General features: G+C 35.4%; 1 protein-coding gene across 5 annotated transcripts in view; it reads left to right on the forward strand.

The window, feature by feature from the left end:
* The window catches only part of Gbeta13F (guanine nucleotide-binding protein subunit beta-1), a 222,839-nt gene extending 207,920 nt beyond the window's left edge, over nucleotides 1-14,919 (forward strand). For all 5 annotated transcript variants that reach the window (XM_067141272.2, XM_067141276.2, XM_067141273.2 and 2 more), the window contains exons 8-9: nucleotides 5,066-5,282; nucleotides 9,463-14,919. In XM_067141272.2, the coding sequence (XP_066997373.1) occupies nucleotides 5,066-5,282; nucleotides 9,463-9,569 (324 nt within the window). In that variant the 3' untranslated portion in view covers nucleotides 9,570-14,919. The remainder of the gene's footprint in view (nucleotides 1-5,065; nucleotides 5,283-9,462) is intronic.
* Nucleotides 14,920-15,271: the final 352 nt, after the last annotated feature.

Below are 15,271 nucleotides of genomic sequence, written 5' to 3' on the forward strand. Positions count from 1 at the left end.
GAGAATTCTGGCATTCACTGCTTAAATGGATTTTATTTGTGAGTTTTCATAATAAGGGTTCGTATTACCTAACATCACAAACAAATGTCCTTAATATTCAGTCCTCTTCTCATGGTACTGTCAAGAAAATACGTGAAAATTGACTACACTCAGTCCTATCAATCATTGAATATTCAATAATAATAATAATAATAATAATAATAATAATTTCATGTGGCTATTTCTAGCCGAGTGCAGCCCTTATAAGGCAGACCCTCCAACGAGGGTGGGGGGCATCTGCCATGTGTAGGTAACTGCGTGTTATTGTGCTGGAGAATAGTGTTATGTGTGGTGTGCGAGTTGCAGGGATGTTGGGGACAGCACAAACACCCAGCCCCCGGGCCATTGGAATTAAGCAATGAAGGTTAAAATCCCCGGCCCGGCCGGGAATCGAACCCGGGACCCTCTGAACCGAAGGCCAGTACGCTGACCATTCAGCCAACGAGTCGGACAAAGAATATTCGATTGGAATAATACTTAAAATTGATAATCATAATTATAGACGAGAAACATGTCTCGGAACTCCTGAAATTGTCACTAGTTGAAAGTTTAATTTATCACGCACATTTTCCCAAGATGCTTATTACCGTACGTGATCGCAACAGAATTCAAATATACGTCAAACTAACAAAGTCCATAAACCTGTCAACTTGGCAAATTTAACACTTGTATTCTAAGTTCTACTTAAATACACAGTTAATATCACGAGATCGCTATTTATTCAAGAAATTCGTAAGTCACATACGACAAAGCTCAATTTTATAACACTTTATAATATTCCACACGTTCACGACCCGGTTGAGGTTTTCCACTTATTACGATCTCACACAATGAAATTCAAAGTCTTACAATACGACTCACTCGTATCTTGCGAAACGCTACGAAGCAGCATGATCTTCAGTCATGATTGAGTTGCACATTTCAACTGACCATTCCTCTCAAGTCGTTGACCTATATATACCCCGCTGGAGGTGAATTCACTGTGTCAAACTACAGATGAGTGGTTACGTAGGATAAACTTCTACTTGTCATATCTTCTAATGGAATGGATGGATTGATCTCATTTTTGTTATTATGCATTTTATATATGGGCTTCACGTTGCTGTATGTCTCATTTTTATGTGTAAAGCCGTTTAGAAGTTACAAAATAATTTCTGGGCTTTTCCATAGGGGAGGTGAAAAACATGTGGCGCTGACGTCACTTGACCTTGTTCCCCTCTCTTGCTGTCTCGCTCACACTTGGGCGAAGCAGGAGAGGCTAGAACATTCCTTCGCGTAGCTGTTTTCGATGTTACAACTCGGCCGTTCTTTAATGATTAAAGATTTATAACAATAATGTGCCAAGGCTTATGCATTCCTGGTACAATACAGAGTCATGGTGTATATTTCCATACAACTACTAGGTTAAACATTACATTTTATGTAATTAAATGTGAACTATACTGTGATCATTAGTAGTGGTTCGTCTTGGAGGTGAAATAAATAGTAAGCGTTTATATGTAGCGCTTCTTATCGGCGACTACAGTGTTAGAAACTGATCATAAACAATACTTACCTCAATTCTCTCTCCTCTCTCTCTGCTAGCAGGAAGCAGACTAAGCATTGCGCAAGGCACTGCCAGGTGTAGGTGGGGATAAAATAAATTAGGAAAGTGGGGAAGCGTAAGTGTATCGTGTTCGTCACGGAGATGAGCGCTACCATTCTAGGGTTAACATAATGCATCCACACAACCACCACACCAAATAAATACACAAATACTCCCTGATACCCATTAACACTAGACAGAACACGAGAAAAAGTGTTAAAATTGCGGAGCTCCACTACACCATTATCTCTTCCAGTGAGTCTATACTTTGATCTTAGCCAAGAGGTCGAGAAGCGTTTTTGTTTTGTACTGTTTATCGGCAGTACGTCATATCAACAAACCGATTACCGTACATCATAAGACGCCTTATTTAGCGATTACATGGTTGGTCCTATGACATTTTTTTGTATCCCCTGTATGTATGTGTTGGATTGAGTTAGAAAAAATTTAAATAGGGTGACATTTGGGCTATAGTTTTCACATATTGCTTTATTTTTCAGGTACAGCTCCATTTAACGTGTAAGGGATAGAGTTGTGAAAAAACTGCAGAGGACCGAAGTTTTAGATCTCATGTTGGGTACGACTGTGTTATTCGCTTTGTGATACGCTTCCTGTATAGCCACCAATTACCTCGGAATGAAGGCCCGCGCCATCATTAAAATTGCCTCACTATTTCCATACTTTTCAGGGTAAAATATTAAACATTTGAACATCTTGGAATTTTCCCGTTGGTTACTGGCTAAAAGCTATAATTTTTCAGAAATTAAATTTTCTAGCTCGTCTGGCAGTATGTGCCAGGAGATGTCATTTACATACATACATTTTTATATACTGTTCTACACAGTATAATTTTTCCAGATAGTAATTCATATGTGTACCAGTTTTGGGTGGCAAATCTCACTGCTGTAGAATCCTTGAGCTGATACATGGTTACAGCTGGTTGTTTTTTTATCGGATTCCTAGAGCAGGGGTAGTGTGGTTCCAATATCTCCATAACTGTTCGTTTTAGGACTTTAAAACATAGTTTTCAGGCCCGTAAGGCTTACAGTTTTCTTCTTTACATCAAGGGGCTTAAAATAAGCTTTCTCATCCCTGTACAACATATTTGATATTTCGCCTATTCATTTTATATTGCTGCTGCCCCCCCCCCCCCAATTTTGTTTTAGAAAATAAAAATAGCCTAAGTTACTCCTTATACTATCGGCTATCTGCCAGTGAAAGTTCCGTCAAAATTGGTCAGTTTCGGAGATTAGCTGGAACAGACAGACAAAAATTGGTTTTTAGATATTTGTACCGTATATAGTTTATATTAAACTTAGTAAAATGCTGTTACTTCGACATTACAAACACACACTTCAATTTCATTTATTTGTGTAGTTACATATAACAGAAATATACCCATTCTTTGCTACGGTTTTAAACTGTAAGTTGTTATTCAAAGTTTTACATTTTGGAGAGTCCACGGTCAGCTGAGCCTGTAAAATACACTCTCAGTTCATACCTGAAACTGTTTTGGGCAAATAATGATTTATTTTCTTATCTAACACTCATTTGAACACCGTACAGGAGAATGTTTTGAATGTTTTAAACGCTTATCTTTTTTAACATCTAGGATGTGAAAGCAACCAACCTGTGAAATTTTTATTTTGAACGTCGAACAGTAATGGAGGAATGAATACTTTTTAAGTGGTGAATGTTCTTAATATTTATAACATCTAGGATATAGAAGATCACCCTTCATTAAAAATAATAATAATAATAATAATAATTTCTTGCCTGAAACTGTTTTGGAAGAATGGATGTTGTGTTTTTGAGAGTCAACCACCATCTAAACCCCTTAGGGGAGAAATATTTTGAAGTACCGGTATATGATATTTTTTACACCTAGGACATAAAAGAAGATCCTTCTCGTAAAATTACACCTTTGTACGTCAAACGGTTTTGGAGGGACGAATAATTTTGTTTACAGAGCTAACCGCATTTAACACGTTAGGGGTGGAACATTAAAAAATATTTCCTATTTCACGCCTAGGATTTAAAATATATACTGCTATTTGGAATTTTGTCTTTGTATGTTAAACCATTTTGGAGGAAGGAAGGAATATATTCGTTTTTGAATCTGAACCCCATTTAAACTGTCTGAGCGATTAAATTTGTTTCAAACCTTCTGTTATTCAATACCCAGGATATCATTTGAAATGTTAACTTCATAATTCAAACGGTTTCATATAAATGCATAATTTTATCATCATTCCTCACCCCCGCCAGTCAAAAACCCCTTAGGTATGTATTGTTTTAAGTTCGCTTCTTAAGTTCCCCTTAAGTAGATTACACACACACCCTTGCCACAAAATGTGTGTCTCTCTTCATTTTTAACGAGATTCCAAATACCAATTTTCATGACTGTAACATCTTCAGTTTTTGAAATATAAGTAACCTGATAAAAGGTATTCAACCACTTTTCACCTTTTTTCACTCCCCTTAAGAGGATTTTCTGAAAACGAAAAAAATTCATGTTTCCTTATTTTTAAAGGAGATTCCTAGTACCAATTTTCACGCCTTTAAACTTAAGGTTTTTAAGATATAGATACATTCATTTTTAAAATTCACCCCTCCTTTCCTTTTTACCCCCTTTGCATTGGAATCTCCAAAAATCCTCCCTTAGTTAGTTAGCACGTGTAATGTAAATGTATCCTCAAAATTTCGTTTCTTTATGTCCAGTAGTTTTGGCTCGGCGATGAGTCAGGTCATGTTATTTTATATATATCATAGAGCCCCTTCAACCCCCTTTCCAGTGTCCTCATCTGCTTAAAATCTACAATCCTTCAGTATGTTGCACCTTCCCCAAGCATTGATTTTTCTCCTTTCTCCAGGCATTTACTGTGGTACAGTATAGCAAAGATGCTTTTATGCTAATAGTAGAATTCTTTATAGGTCTATTTTTTCAAAGTACTCCCTGTAGGTTCCTTCAGATTTGGAGAAGACTGTAGAGACCATTTAATTGATAAAAGAATAAATTAAAACCCTTGGTGCTCAAGTGTAATTTCTGTAGTTCCCTCAACATTTGCTACAAACTGGGTAGAATATAGTTGTAACTTCGTAATTACTTTTAAGTTATAACTGGTAAAAAGTGAAACTATGTTTTTTTTTTTGCAAACTATGCCAGTTACGTGATTTAAGTACGATATTACTACATTGCTGTTTATACTTTGAAGATGAGCTTTCACTAATTTATCCAATATGAATATTGTATACCATTTAAAGTTTGAGGAATCCCATACTGTGGTGAATTTCTTCCACTGGATTCATTAGGACTGGACAGTGCATTGTGGCTAAAATTGTTGCTTGATTTCCTCCCCCCCCCCCCCTCTTTCTCTCTCTCATTCTCTCTCTTTTAAGAACTTATTTTCTAACCTCTTATAATTTCTCTTTTTGTTTCAGTTCTTCCCTAATGGATTTGCTTTCGCAACTGGTAGCGATGATGCTACATGTCGCCTCTTCGATATCCGGGCTGACCAGGAATTAGCTATGTATTCTCATGACAACATCATCTGTGGCATCACATCAGTGGCATTTTCTAAATCTGGCCGGCTTCTCCTTGCTGGTTATGATGATTTCAACTGTAACGTTTGGGATTCGATGAAAACAGAACGTGCTGGTTAGTATAATAAACGTATACTCTTTCGTTATTTCCATTCCTAACATCCCAAGTTTATGGCATCATTTTACAATGGAAAAAATTACAAAGGAAAATTAAATGTATCCTAATGCAATACAAAACATAATTCCATCATTAGATGGAGCAATTAAAATTCAAACATATTTCAACTCGTCTGAGCCATCTTCAGTGAAATGGAGGGGGATTAAAGTAATCTACATAATACAAGCTAAAAATGTGCTAAAAACATAATGAAAGGGTAAATGAAAAAGACAGACGGAAGTAATAACAATAACAATATACAATGTGATGGTAGCAGGTGATCCCAATTTACCAAATGTCAATTGGGAAGCTAATGCGAACGACAGGAAGCATGACCAACAAATGCAAATAAGTTAATATGGGAAGGGCACCTGATTCAGAAAGTGATCGAACCAACTAGAGGGAAGAATATTTTCGATGTGGTGCTGATAAAACCAGATGAGCTCTATAGAGAAACCGAAGCAATAGATGGTATTAGTGATCATGAAGCTGTTTTTGTCGTAGTTAAAAATAAATGTGAAAGAAAGGAAGAGATTAAACATTAGGACTATTAGGCAGTACCGTATGGCTGATAAAACAGGCATGAGGGAGGTTTTAAAAAGTAACTATGATCGCTGGAAAATGGTAAATAAAAATGTAAACAGACTCTGGGATGGGTTTAAAGCAGTTGTTGAGGAATGTGAAAATAGGTTTGTTCCTTTAAAGGTGGTAAGGATCCACGATATTATAACAGAGAGGTAAAGAGACTAAGAAGGAGGTGCAGACTGGAATGAAATAGAGTTAGAAATGGTTATGGAAGTAAGGAGAAATTGAAGGAACTTACTAGGAAATTGAATCTAGCAAAGAAGTCAGCTAAGGATAACATGATGGCAAGCATAATTGGTGGTCATACAAATTTTAGTGAAAAATTGAAGAGTATGTATAGGTACTTTAAGGCAGAAACAGGTTCGAAGAAGGACATTCCAGGAATTATTAATGAACAAGGGGAGTGTGTATGCGAGGATCTTCAAAAGGCAGAAGTATTCAGTCAGCAGTATGTAAAGCATGTTGGTTACAAGGATAATGTCGAGATAGGGGATGTGAGTAACACTAAAGAAGTATTAAAATTTACCTATGATAACAATGACATTTACAGTAAGATACAAAAGTTGAAAACTAGAAAAACATCTGGAATTGATAAGATTTCTGGGGATATACTAAAGGCAATGGGTTGGGATATAGTACCATATTTGAAATACTTATTTGATTATTGTTTGGTTGAAGGAGCTATACCAAATGAATGGAAAGTTGCTATAGTAGCCCCTGTGTATAAAGGAAAGGGTGATAGACATAAAGCTTAAAATTACAGGCCAGTCAGTTTGACATGCTTTGCATGTAAGCTTCGGGAAAGCACTCTTTCTGATTATATTAGACATGTTTGCGAAATTAATAACTGGTTTGACAGAAGGCAGTTTGGGTTTAGGAAAGGTTATTCGACTGAGGCTCAGCTTGTAGGATTTCCGGCTCAGCTTGTAGGATTTCCTGGATTCAGGAGGCCAATTGGACTGTATTGCGATTGACCTATCTAAGGCATTTGATAGGGTAGATCATGGAAGACTACTGGCAAAAATGAGTGCAATTGGACTTAAAAAAAAGAGTGACTTAATGGGTGGCTATATTTCTAGAAAATAGAACTCAGAGAATTAGAGTAGATGAAGCTTTATCTGACCCTGTAATAATTAAGAGGGGAATTCCTCAAGGCAGTATTATTGGACCTTTATGTTTTCTTATATATATCAATGATATGTGTAAAGAAGTGGAATCAGAGATAAGGCTGTTTGCAGATGATGTTATTCTGTACAGAGTAATAAATAAGTTAACAAGATTGTGAGCGGCTGCAGGGTGATCTCGATAGTGTTGTGAGATGGACTGTGGACAATGGTACGATGATAAACGGGGTTAAAAGTCGGGTTGCGAGTTTCACAAATAGGAAAAGTCCTCTCAGTTTTAATTACTGCGTTGATGGGGTGAAAGTTCCTTTTGGGGATCATTGTAAGTACCTAGGTGTTAATATAAGAAAAGACCTTCATTGGGGTAATCACATAAATATGATTGTTAATAAAGGGTACAGATCTCTGCACATGGTTATGAAGGTGTTTAGGGGTTGTAGTAAGGATGTAAAGGAGAGGGCATATAAGTCTCTGGTAAGACCCCAACTCGATTATGGTTCCAGTGTATGGGACCCTTACCAGGATTACTTGATTCAAGAACTGGAAAAAATCCAAAGAGAAGCAGCTCGATTTGTTCTGGGTGATTTCCGACAAAAGAGTAGCGTTACAAAAATGTTGCAAAGTTTGGGCTGGGAAGATTTGGGAGAAAGGAGACGAGCTGCTCGATTAAATGGTATGTTCCGAGCTGTCAGAGGAGTGATGGCGGGGGAGGACATCAGTAGACGAATAAGTTTGAGTGAGTGGGGTCTTTAAAAGTAGGATCACAATATGAAGATAAAGTTGGAATTCAAGAGGACAAATTTGGGCAAATATTTGTTTATAGGAAGGGGAGTTAGGGATTGGAATAACTTACCAAGGGTAACGTTCAATAATTTTCCAATTTCTTTGCGATCATTTAAGAAAAGGCTAGGAAAACAACAGATAGGGAATCTGCCACCTGGACGACTCCCGTAAATGCAGATCAGTAGTGATTGAACAGAAAAGTCTGTTTCATCCGCTTACCTTTGCCAACACCTCTTCATTGGCAAATATCTCAAAATAATCAATTTCAGGGCATTCAGGGGTCAAATGATTGTTTTTGCATGGCTAGGTTTGGCGCTTGAAATGCACGCGCCTTCGGCACAAACTCATTTTCCGACCACTTGGGCAGGCATAGGTCAGTGCCATTTCTTCCTCTCTCTGGCAGCAAATCACCACCACTCAATATCATTGTCACTACCTATCACTTCACTAATATCCTCAATATCACAACCGCTACTGCAAAAATCCACATCAGACTTAAATCTCCTCTAGAAGTGTAAGATTTCCTCTGGGCACATCTTATGTTTGTACACGGCAACTGCCAATTCAACATGATGCTTATATCTGTGTGACAAAAGAAAACAGTGTTCCTTCAGAACTATTAATTAGTTTGTTTAAAGTGTGGCTAATAGATGGCAGAAACATATAACAGTTATAAGACAGATAAGAGTATATTTGATGCGCAGCACTGGCGGCACAAATTCCTGCTCAAGTATACTCTATCGCAGCACTGGCAGGCCATTTCAGGCAACTAGAGTATATTCGATCACAGCAGTGAAAGGGTTAAATCGTTACATTTGTATAACTTTCCTAGGTTTAGGTCTAGGCTTTATGGTGAAAACATTGATGGGGGGGACAATTTCCCACACAAAGGTGCAGTAAGTAAGAAATTAAATAAGTAAATTATTGTCTTGGTCCCTAGGTGTTCCATCCATTTTCAGGCACACCCCCAATGGACAGCAGCTAATAGCACTGTTACACTACAGAGGTAGACTATTAGTTAGTAGGTTAAAAAGTAGTAAAATGTAGCTTATTTCACTGTTATAATCTGTATAACATTAACAGAGCAACAAATAGGTTAAAATTACTTTGTATTTTTTTTGTTTACATAGTTACAAAGAACATTGCGATACTTCTACACTATTCAGAATATATGAAAGCAGTAAGTGAGATATAAATGTAGAAGATTGCCCCTTTTAGACGGTATATTACAAGTTAAGATCCATTTAGCAGATACAGAGGAAGAAGTCTTTGAAAACCACTGAAATTGTCAAATTGATTTCTACTTGCTTTAGCAATAGGAGCTCCCTACGAGATCTTGTGGTAGTTTTGTTGTCATATCTTGCTACAGAATATGTTAAAGAGCTTCCTACTTTATTCTTGGTTGCTTTTCATTTGGAGATGTGGAAAAACAATTTGTGAATTTACAAATGTCTTTCCCTACATTAAAATGTAATATTTTGAAGAGTTAGATTGGATTATTCATTTACATATTTAGAGAGTTCTAGTTTTATAATTCTATAGGGCTATTCTGAAAAGAAAAATTGTCTTTTACAAATGCTGCTGTTTCAATAGTTTCAGAATTTCTAAAAGTTATTGGGCTATACTCTATCTCCTTGTTCTTTCAGGTATACTGGCTGGTCATGATAACAGAGTTAGCTGTTTGGGAGTTACAGAAGATGGTATGGCTGTAGCAACTGGTTCATGGGACAGTTTCCTTCGAATTTGGAACTAACCGTGAAATGATATAGCATGGTATCCTGAATTCAACCAAAAATACCACTACCACCAAATCTTAAGTGTCGCAAGCATGTTTTAAAACTTGACACTTAAAAAAACTGACAAAAGAAGCCATCTTGACTAGATGGAAAAAATTCACCTACATGGAATTTTTTATGTATTTTTTTTCTTGACTGTAGTGTGTGTGTGCATGCTTGTGAGAGAGTACGCTTATTTGAAAGAGAGAGTATGAATGAGAGGAAAATTGGAGAGATTTATACATATTAATAAAAATGATATATTGAAGAATATGCTGCAATGATTGAAATGAAGAAAATGAGAAGGTATTCTGGTTTGCATTCAAATATGTGTAATACTGTTTAAGAGCATATTAAATATGATCGTGGCTGTATGGTTTCTCTATGTTAGCCTATTACAACAAACTTAGAATGAGTTTCGTTCAGCTGTTCATGTTTGTGAATCGTGAAGTTGCATTTGAGATCGATTTGAGTGGGCCCATTAAAATGGACTCTAAAGCGATACGATGGCGTTCAGTTACACAAATCCCTGTGTGACAGCGGTAGAATATAAAGTTCTTGTCTGTGTTTTATGTTTTAAATTGTATCATCGTCATCATCTGCTGTGCTAGAAAAATAGTCATCATATGAAATGAAATATCTTAAAGTGAATTTGAACAATATTTATTTTTTAATATTATAACATTAATTGTTTTGCTAAGAAATATATTTCAGTTGTGAAAACCAGAACTTGCATTTAAGTTTTAATGGAGTGAAAGGATGCACAAAATCAGGTAATACAGAATGCCTGCAGTTGAGATTTGTAACCGTGGTATGGCAAGAATCTGCTGAATGATAGTAATCACATGCTCTTTAATATTTTAATCTCAGAGCTGCATGCAGGATTGTACTAAAGTTATGTGCAAGTTCTCATAGTCTGCAGAATTGGGTGCTGCATCATGTGACATAGTATTCTAAGCACATAAAGCAGTCTTTCATGTATGTAGCTGCTTGAAAAATATGCTAGAAAAGTTGATTTGATGCCGTTATAGGTGTGAAGGCTTATAGTGTATGCCATGTTAATACGTGTTCTTTATTTTGTGTAGGAGTAACATGTATTCATGTTGTTCAGAACTCTTTCAAGTACCATATTCCATACTGTGTTCCAGTTATCACTAGACCTTAGATGGCATCTTGTATTGATCCAGTAACCTTCAGCCTGTCGAATTATTTCTTGATTCTGTTTCCTGGTGAAAAATTGTTGTTAAATGATGTACAGGCTATATCACTCAAGGGGATACCTGAACAGTTACCTATAGCTTCCTGGTTAGTTTTTATCTCAGAATGATTGAAGAAGCAGGGTTTCTTGCATGGAGATAAGATGTGGAAAAATTGACTTTAATTTCTGTAGTTCATTGCTTCAAGAATTTTTATTTGCAAGAATAGAAGGTGATAATCTCTTAAGAAGCATTATAATTATGTTTCCTAAGGTATTTTTCCCCCTCTTGATGCATTGGATATTGCTAAAGATTTTGCAGCTGGCTGCTTGCATGTGTTTTGTTTATAAGGGATGTTTTTCTCTTAAATGCTGTTATGTTAGTCATTGTCATACATAAAAATAGTATTCATTCATGAAGTATTATTCCTCAAGGATAATTGTGATTATTTTTAGTCATGCAAATTGTTCCGTGATTATTTATACAATTTATTCTCTTTATTCAGTCATTCAGTTGTCTACATAATTGCATAGGTCTTTTGAATATTGCTGCTATAACATGAATAATCATACATCTTGTAGGTTCCTTGGTAAGATGATGCCAGTCTATACTTGAAAATCTGAAATGTTCTTGCTTGAACTGTGGTAGTCATTACAAAAAGACTGAAGGTCTGTTGGGGAACAGTAATTTTATAAATGTATTCTAGTTTGTATTTTACTTTCGTTTGTTTTAAAATCTCACTTCATTATAGCTGTTAAACTTTGTAATTACTATTTAAATAATAAACTCCGACCAAATGCACTTCTAGTATTCATGATTCCCCATTTTTCTGTAATGTAGAGCTATTGGTACAGTCAAACAACCTGCGAGAAAAATATTCAGTGTATTGTAAAGAAATTGGTTAATTGTCTCATTACTCTTTATAGATCTGTTGTTTTTTTTTTTTTTTTTTTTTTTTAATGTAGCATAGAATATCTGGAGGTCAAGCATGAATTGAAATTCCATCTTCATATCTCTTAAAGAATAGAAATTATCCGGATCACATGTGTTCTATGCCAGAGTTGATTAAATTCAGTAATAATGGCTGTCCATTTGGAAATCATATTTAGTGGCTAGCTTCCTTTAGGCCTACCTTTCTCCATATTACTGTGTGGTTTTTGAAATATTGACTTAAATATCTTTTCATCATCATATTTTAAAAATGATTTTAGTTTCCTTTTATATAGTTCAGCATTTCAAGGATTCAGTGTGGTGTAATAAGTTTAATAATATCACTGAAACGTCATTGGTCTTGCAGAGGTAGAATGACAGTATTTTCACTCTAGATATGTGGTAATATCGCTGCCATTGAATGCTATATAATATTACAGTACTAATCAGCATGGATACTTTGCAACTCTTTCTGTGATATTGTACATTTTAGATTTTTCTTAAAGGATATGTAGAAGGCAAATACTTCAGAACATTTACTTTAAGAAAAGGAACTATTCTCCAAATCTGATATCCTAGTAACATTGTTATTCTTGTCTTCTCACCTTAGCTTGGTAATTATTTCACTCAGATTGCTTACATACAATAATGTGAATGACAAAACTGCCGTTTACATCAATTTTATACTGTGTAGGATGAGAACAGCATTTGGGTTTAATAGCCCTGGTCTAGTTGTAGTTTATCTCTTGCTCTGTGATATCAAGGAAAATAAATGCCTGTTTCAGAGGAGGAAGAGTGTATCATTTTAAAAATATTTTTTTTTAATTATGGAAATAAACTGTTAGGCTGGAGGGGCATGGGAAGAAATGAAAAGGAGGCATGGTGGTAAATAGCAGTCTATGTTCCATAAACACCTCATTCCTAAATCCAGTGTGTTAGTTTGCGTTTCTTTGTCTCCATTACTGTCTGATCAGATAACAGAAGTTGTATTTCTTTAGGCTTGACTGTGAAGATTATTTGAAGATTCCATTTTCATTACTCATTGAAGTTAGATACCTTTTGAAACCATATATCAAAGACTTCATGTAATTTATCAACAAATTTCATGTTCTCTTATTACTATCCAAGACCTCTCTCCTATTAATCTGATGGCTTGAGTCAGTTTGTATGTTTTCTTCAATTATTATGATCATCTATTCATTCTAGTCCACATTTAAACATGAATCATTTAAAGCTATTAATACTTCTACCATTGTATTAATTACAGACTTTGTTAGCAACGTATTGCTACTTCAGTTCCTGGGAAGACATACACTATATGCAATTTTGATTACGTTTTCATAATTTTGCCTCGGGATTTTAGCCTATAATATCACTGAACAAAATTTTTTTTCATCGTTTTTGGAAAGGGAAAAAAATAGCTGATACCACCTAAACAAATGCAGCAGGCAGTAGTATTTTACTTAAGGATATTGTCAAAAATGGAAGACCAGCAAAGAAACAGTTCAGAACCTTTTGTTCCTGCCAGAATAGGCTGCAGAAAGAATGCTGATGTAGGGTAGTAAATCAAAATTTTTTGTGTGAAAGCATTTTCAAGGGGTTCTTTATGGCAGGTGGTGGTCTAGTTCAAATTCAAATAGTAATCATGGTGTGCTTGCTAATGATCTAGTCCTATGTAGGTTCTTTAGAAATAATTCCAGTAGTTTGCATTTTGGGTCTTTGAAGAATGTTTGAGAGATTGTTCTTAGCAAGTGAACTGAAACTACATAAGATGGAGTATTTTGTGATGACCCTCCTCCCTTCTTGGCTAAAAAAAATAAACTTTTCCAAATGTTTTGACATGCAGGTCTTACTGCACTGTTGAATTTTTTCAGTAGGTATTTCTAAAGATCTTTAAAATTATTTTATTTGTATGTAATACCATTGCATATACTCCAGTCATGTTAAAAAGTAAATCACTTTTATTTATTTCTTTCTTTCTTTCTTTCTTTCTTTCTTTCTTTCTTTCTTTCTTCCTTCCTTCATATTTGTTTCCATCTGCAAACTATTGACTAAGCAAGATATATTCTTTTGCGGCCCAGGCTAGGGAGCCAAGAATAACGATCAAGAGGACTTGTCATGCTGACGACACATCGCGTAATTTGCAGGCTTTTGGGCTGAGCCACGGTCACTTGATAGGCCAAGGCCCTTCAGGCCTGTTATACCATGGGAGTAATATTCTGCAACTAGAAGGTATTCTGAAGACTCCTGTGTTTACAAAATTGCCCCATTTTTGCATGGTGGTTAAATATTCTCCTGGTTTATATATAAAATGAACACTGATAATATATGTTTAAGCCTACAGACGTTTGTGTTCTTTCTGTTTCTGGTCATGAATTGTCTATACTATCCATGTGTTAAATATGCTAAAGAAAGTGATGTATTCCATTTGAATATCTTTTTTTGTAATACAGCTGACCTCTTCAGAGTACAACTAAGAAAAGTTAATAAGTCAAGTGCAGTTTCCACTGTCAAAAATACTCTTGCCTAATAAAATTTTCCTCTTTGAAAATATATAAAGTTCTCAAAATTTCTTCAAAGGCAAGTTGTATTTTTCTCACCAAAATTATGTAATCTGCAGCAGGTCAGAATTTTTGTATTTTCATAAAGATGCTAATTGACAAGAGACTCTACTCTGTGTTCGTATAACAATCCCTTTTTAGAAAGATTAGTCATAGTTTGGAGTCTTACATAGCATTTTATACCATGCTGCTAATAGATGTCAAGTGCAGGAAGCTCATTGTACTAGTACATCTTTTTGTGACCATTGCTGCACTGGGGTTTAGAACCTTGTAGGTTTTTTGATAATGTCAGTGTTCTGGAAACTGATTGAAGAGTGTGGTGTTACTTTCTAAAATATACATACACTAGTGTATTTTTGCAGTAAGCACATGCCATCAATAGAGATAGGTTAAGAGGTTTCATTATAGTTTTTGGAGTTGCTGTAACGGTTCATTTCTGGACATCTTATAAATTAACTGGAATTATGTACTTTTGTTATTTTCATTATTTGTTCTTATATTTTTCTCTTATTCTTGGCTTTCTGTTGCCTAGTAGATGTGGATAATTGAACACTCACTTTCTCTGCATCTGTTTGCTGTGCTTTTTTGGTGGATTTTGAGATACTTAGAAGAAAGACAAGTGTAATAATAATTCAGGAAAATGGGATTATTTACTTTTACCTTGTTATACAAGATTACTTTTTCTACATGTATAAAATTTATTTAACTTACATTATATCCTTATTTTTAGTATTCACATGACAGATGTCTCCAAATTCCTTTCTCAGGTGCTTACGCTTCTGTAGTCAATATGATTACAACCTTTTTCCTCTTACACACATTTAGGAACTCCATTACACTTCACTTTAGTGTGTTTTGCCTACCCTTCTTCATTTTATCTCATGGATTTCTTCAATTGCTGACCACATACTATGTGCTTAATTTCTTAAGTATGGATCTCCCCCATTGACATCAGAACTTATTTTGAATTGTCTGACACTGTTCATTCTCAAA

Source organism: Anabrus simplex, chromosome 2 (assembly GCF_040414725.1).
Source record: "Anabrus simplex isolate iqAnaSimp1 chromosome 2, ASM4041472v1, whole genome shotgun sequence".
In the NCBI taxonomy this organism is placed as follows: domain Eukaryota; kingdom Metazoa; phylum Arthropoda; class Insecta; order Orthoptera; family Tettigoniidae; genus Anabrus; species Anabrus simplex.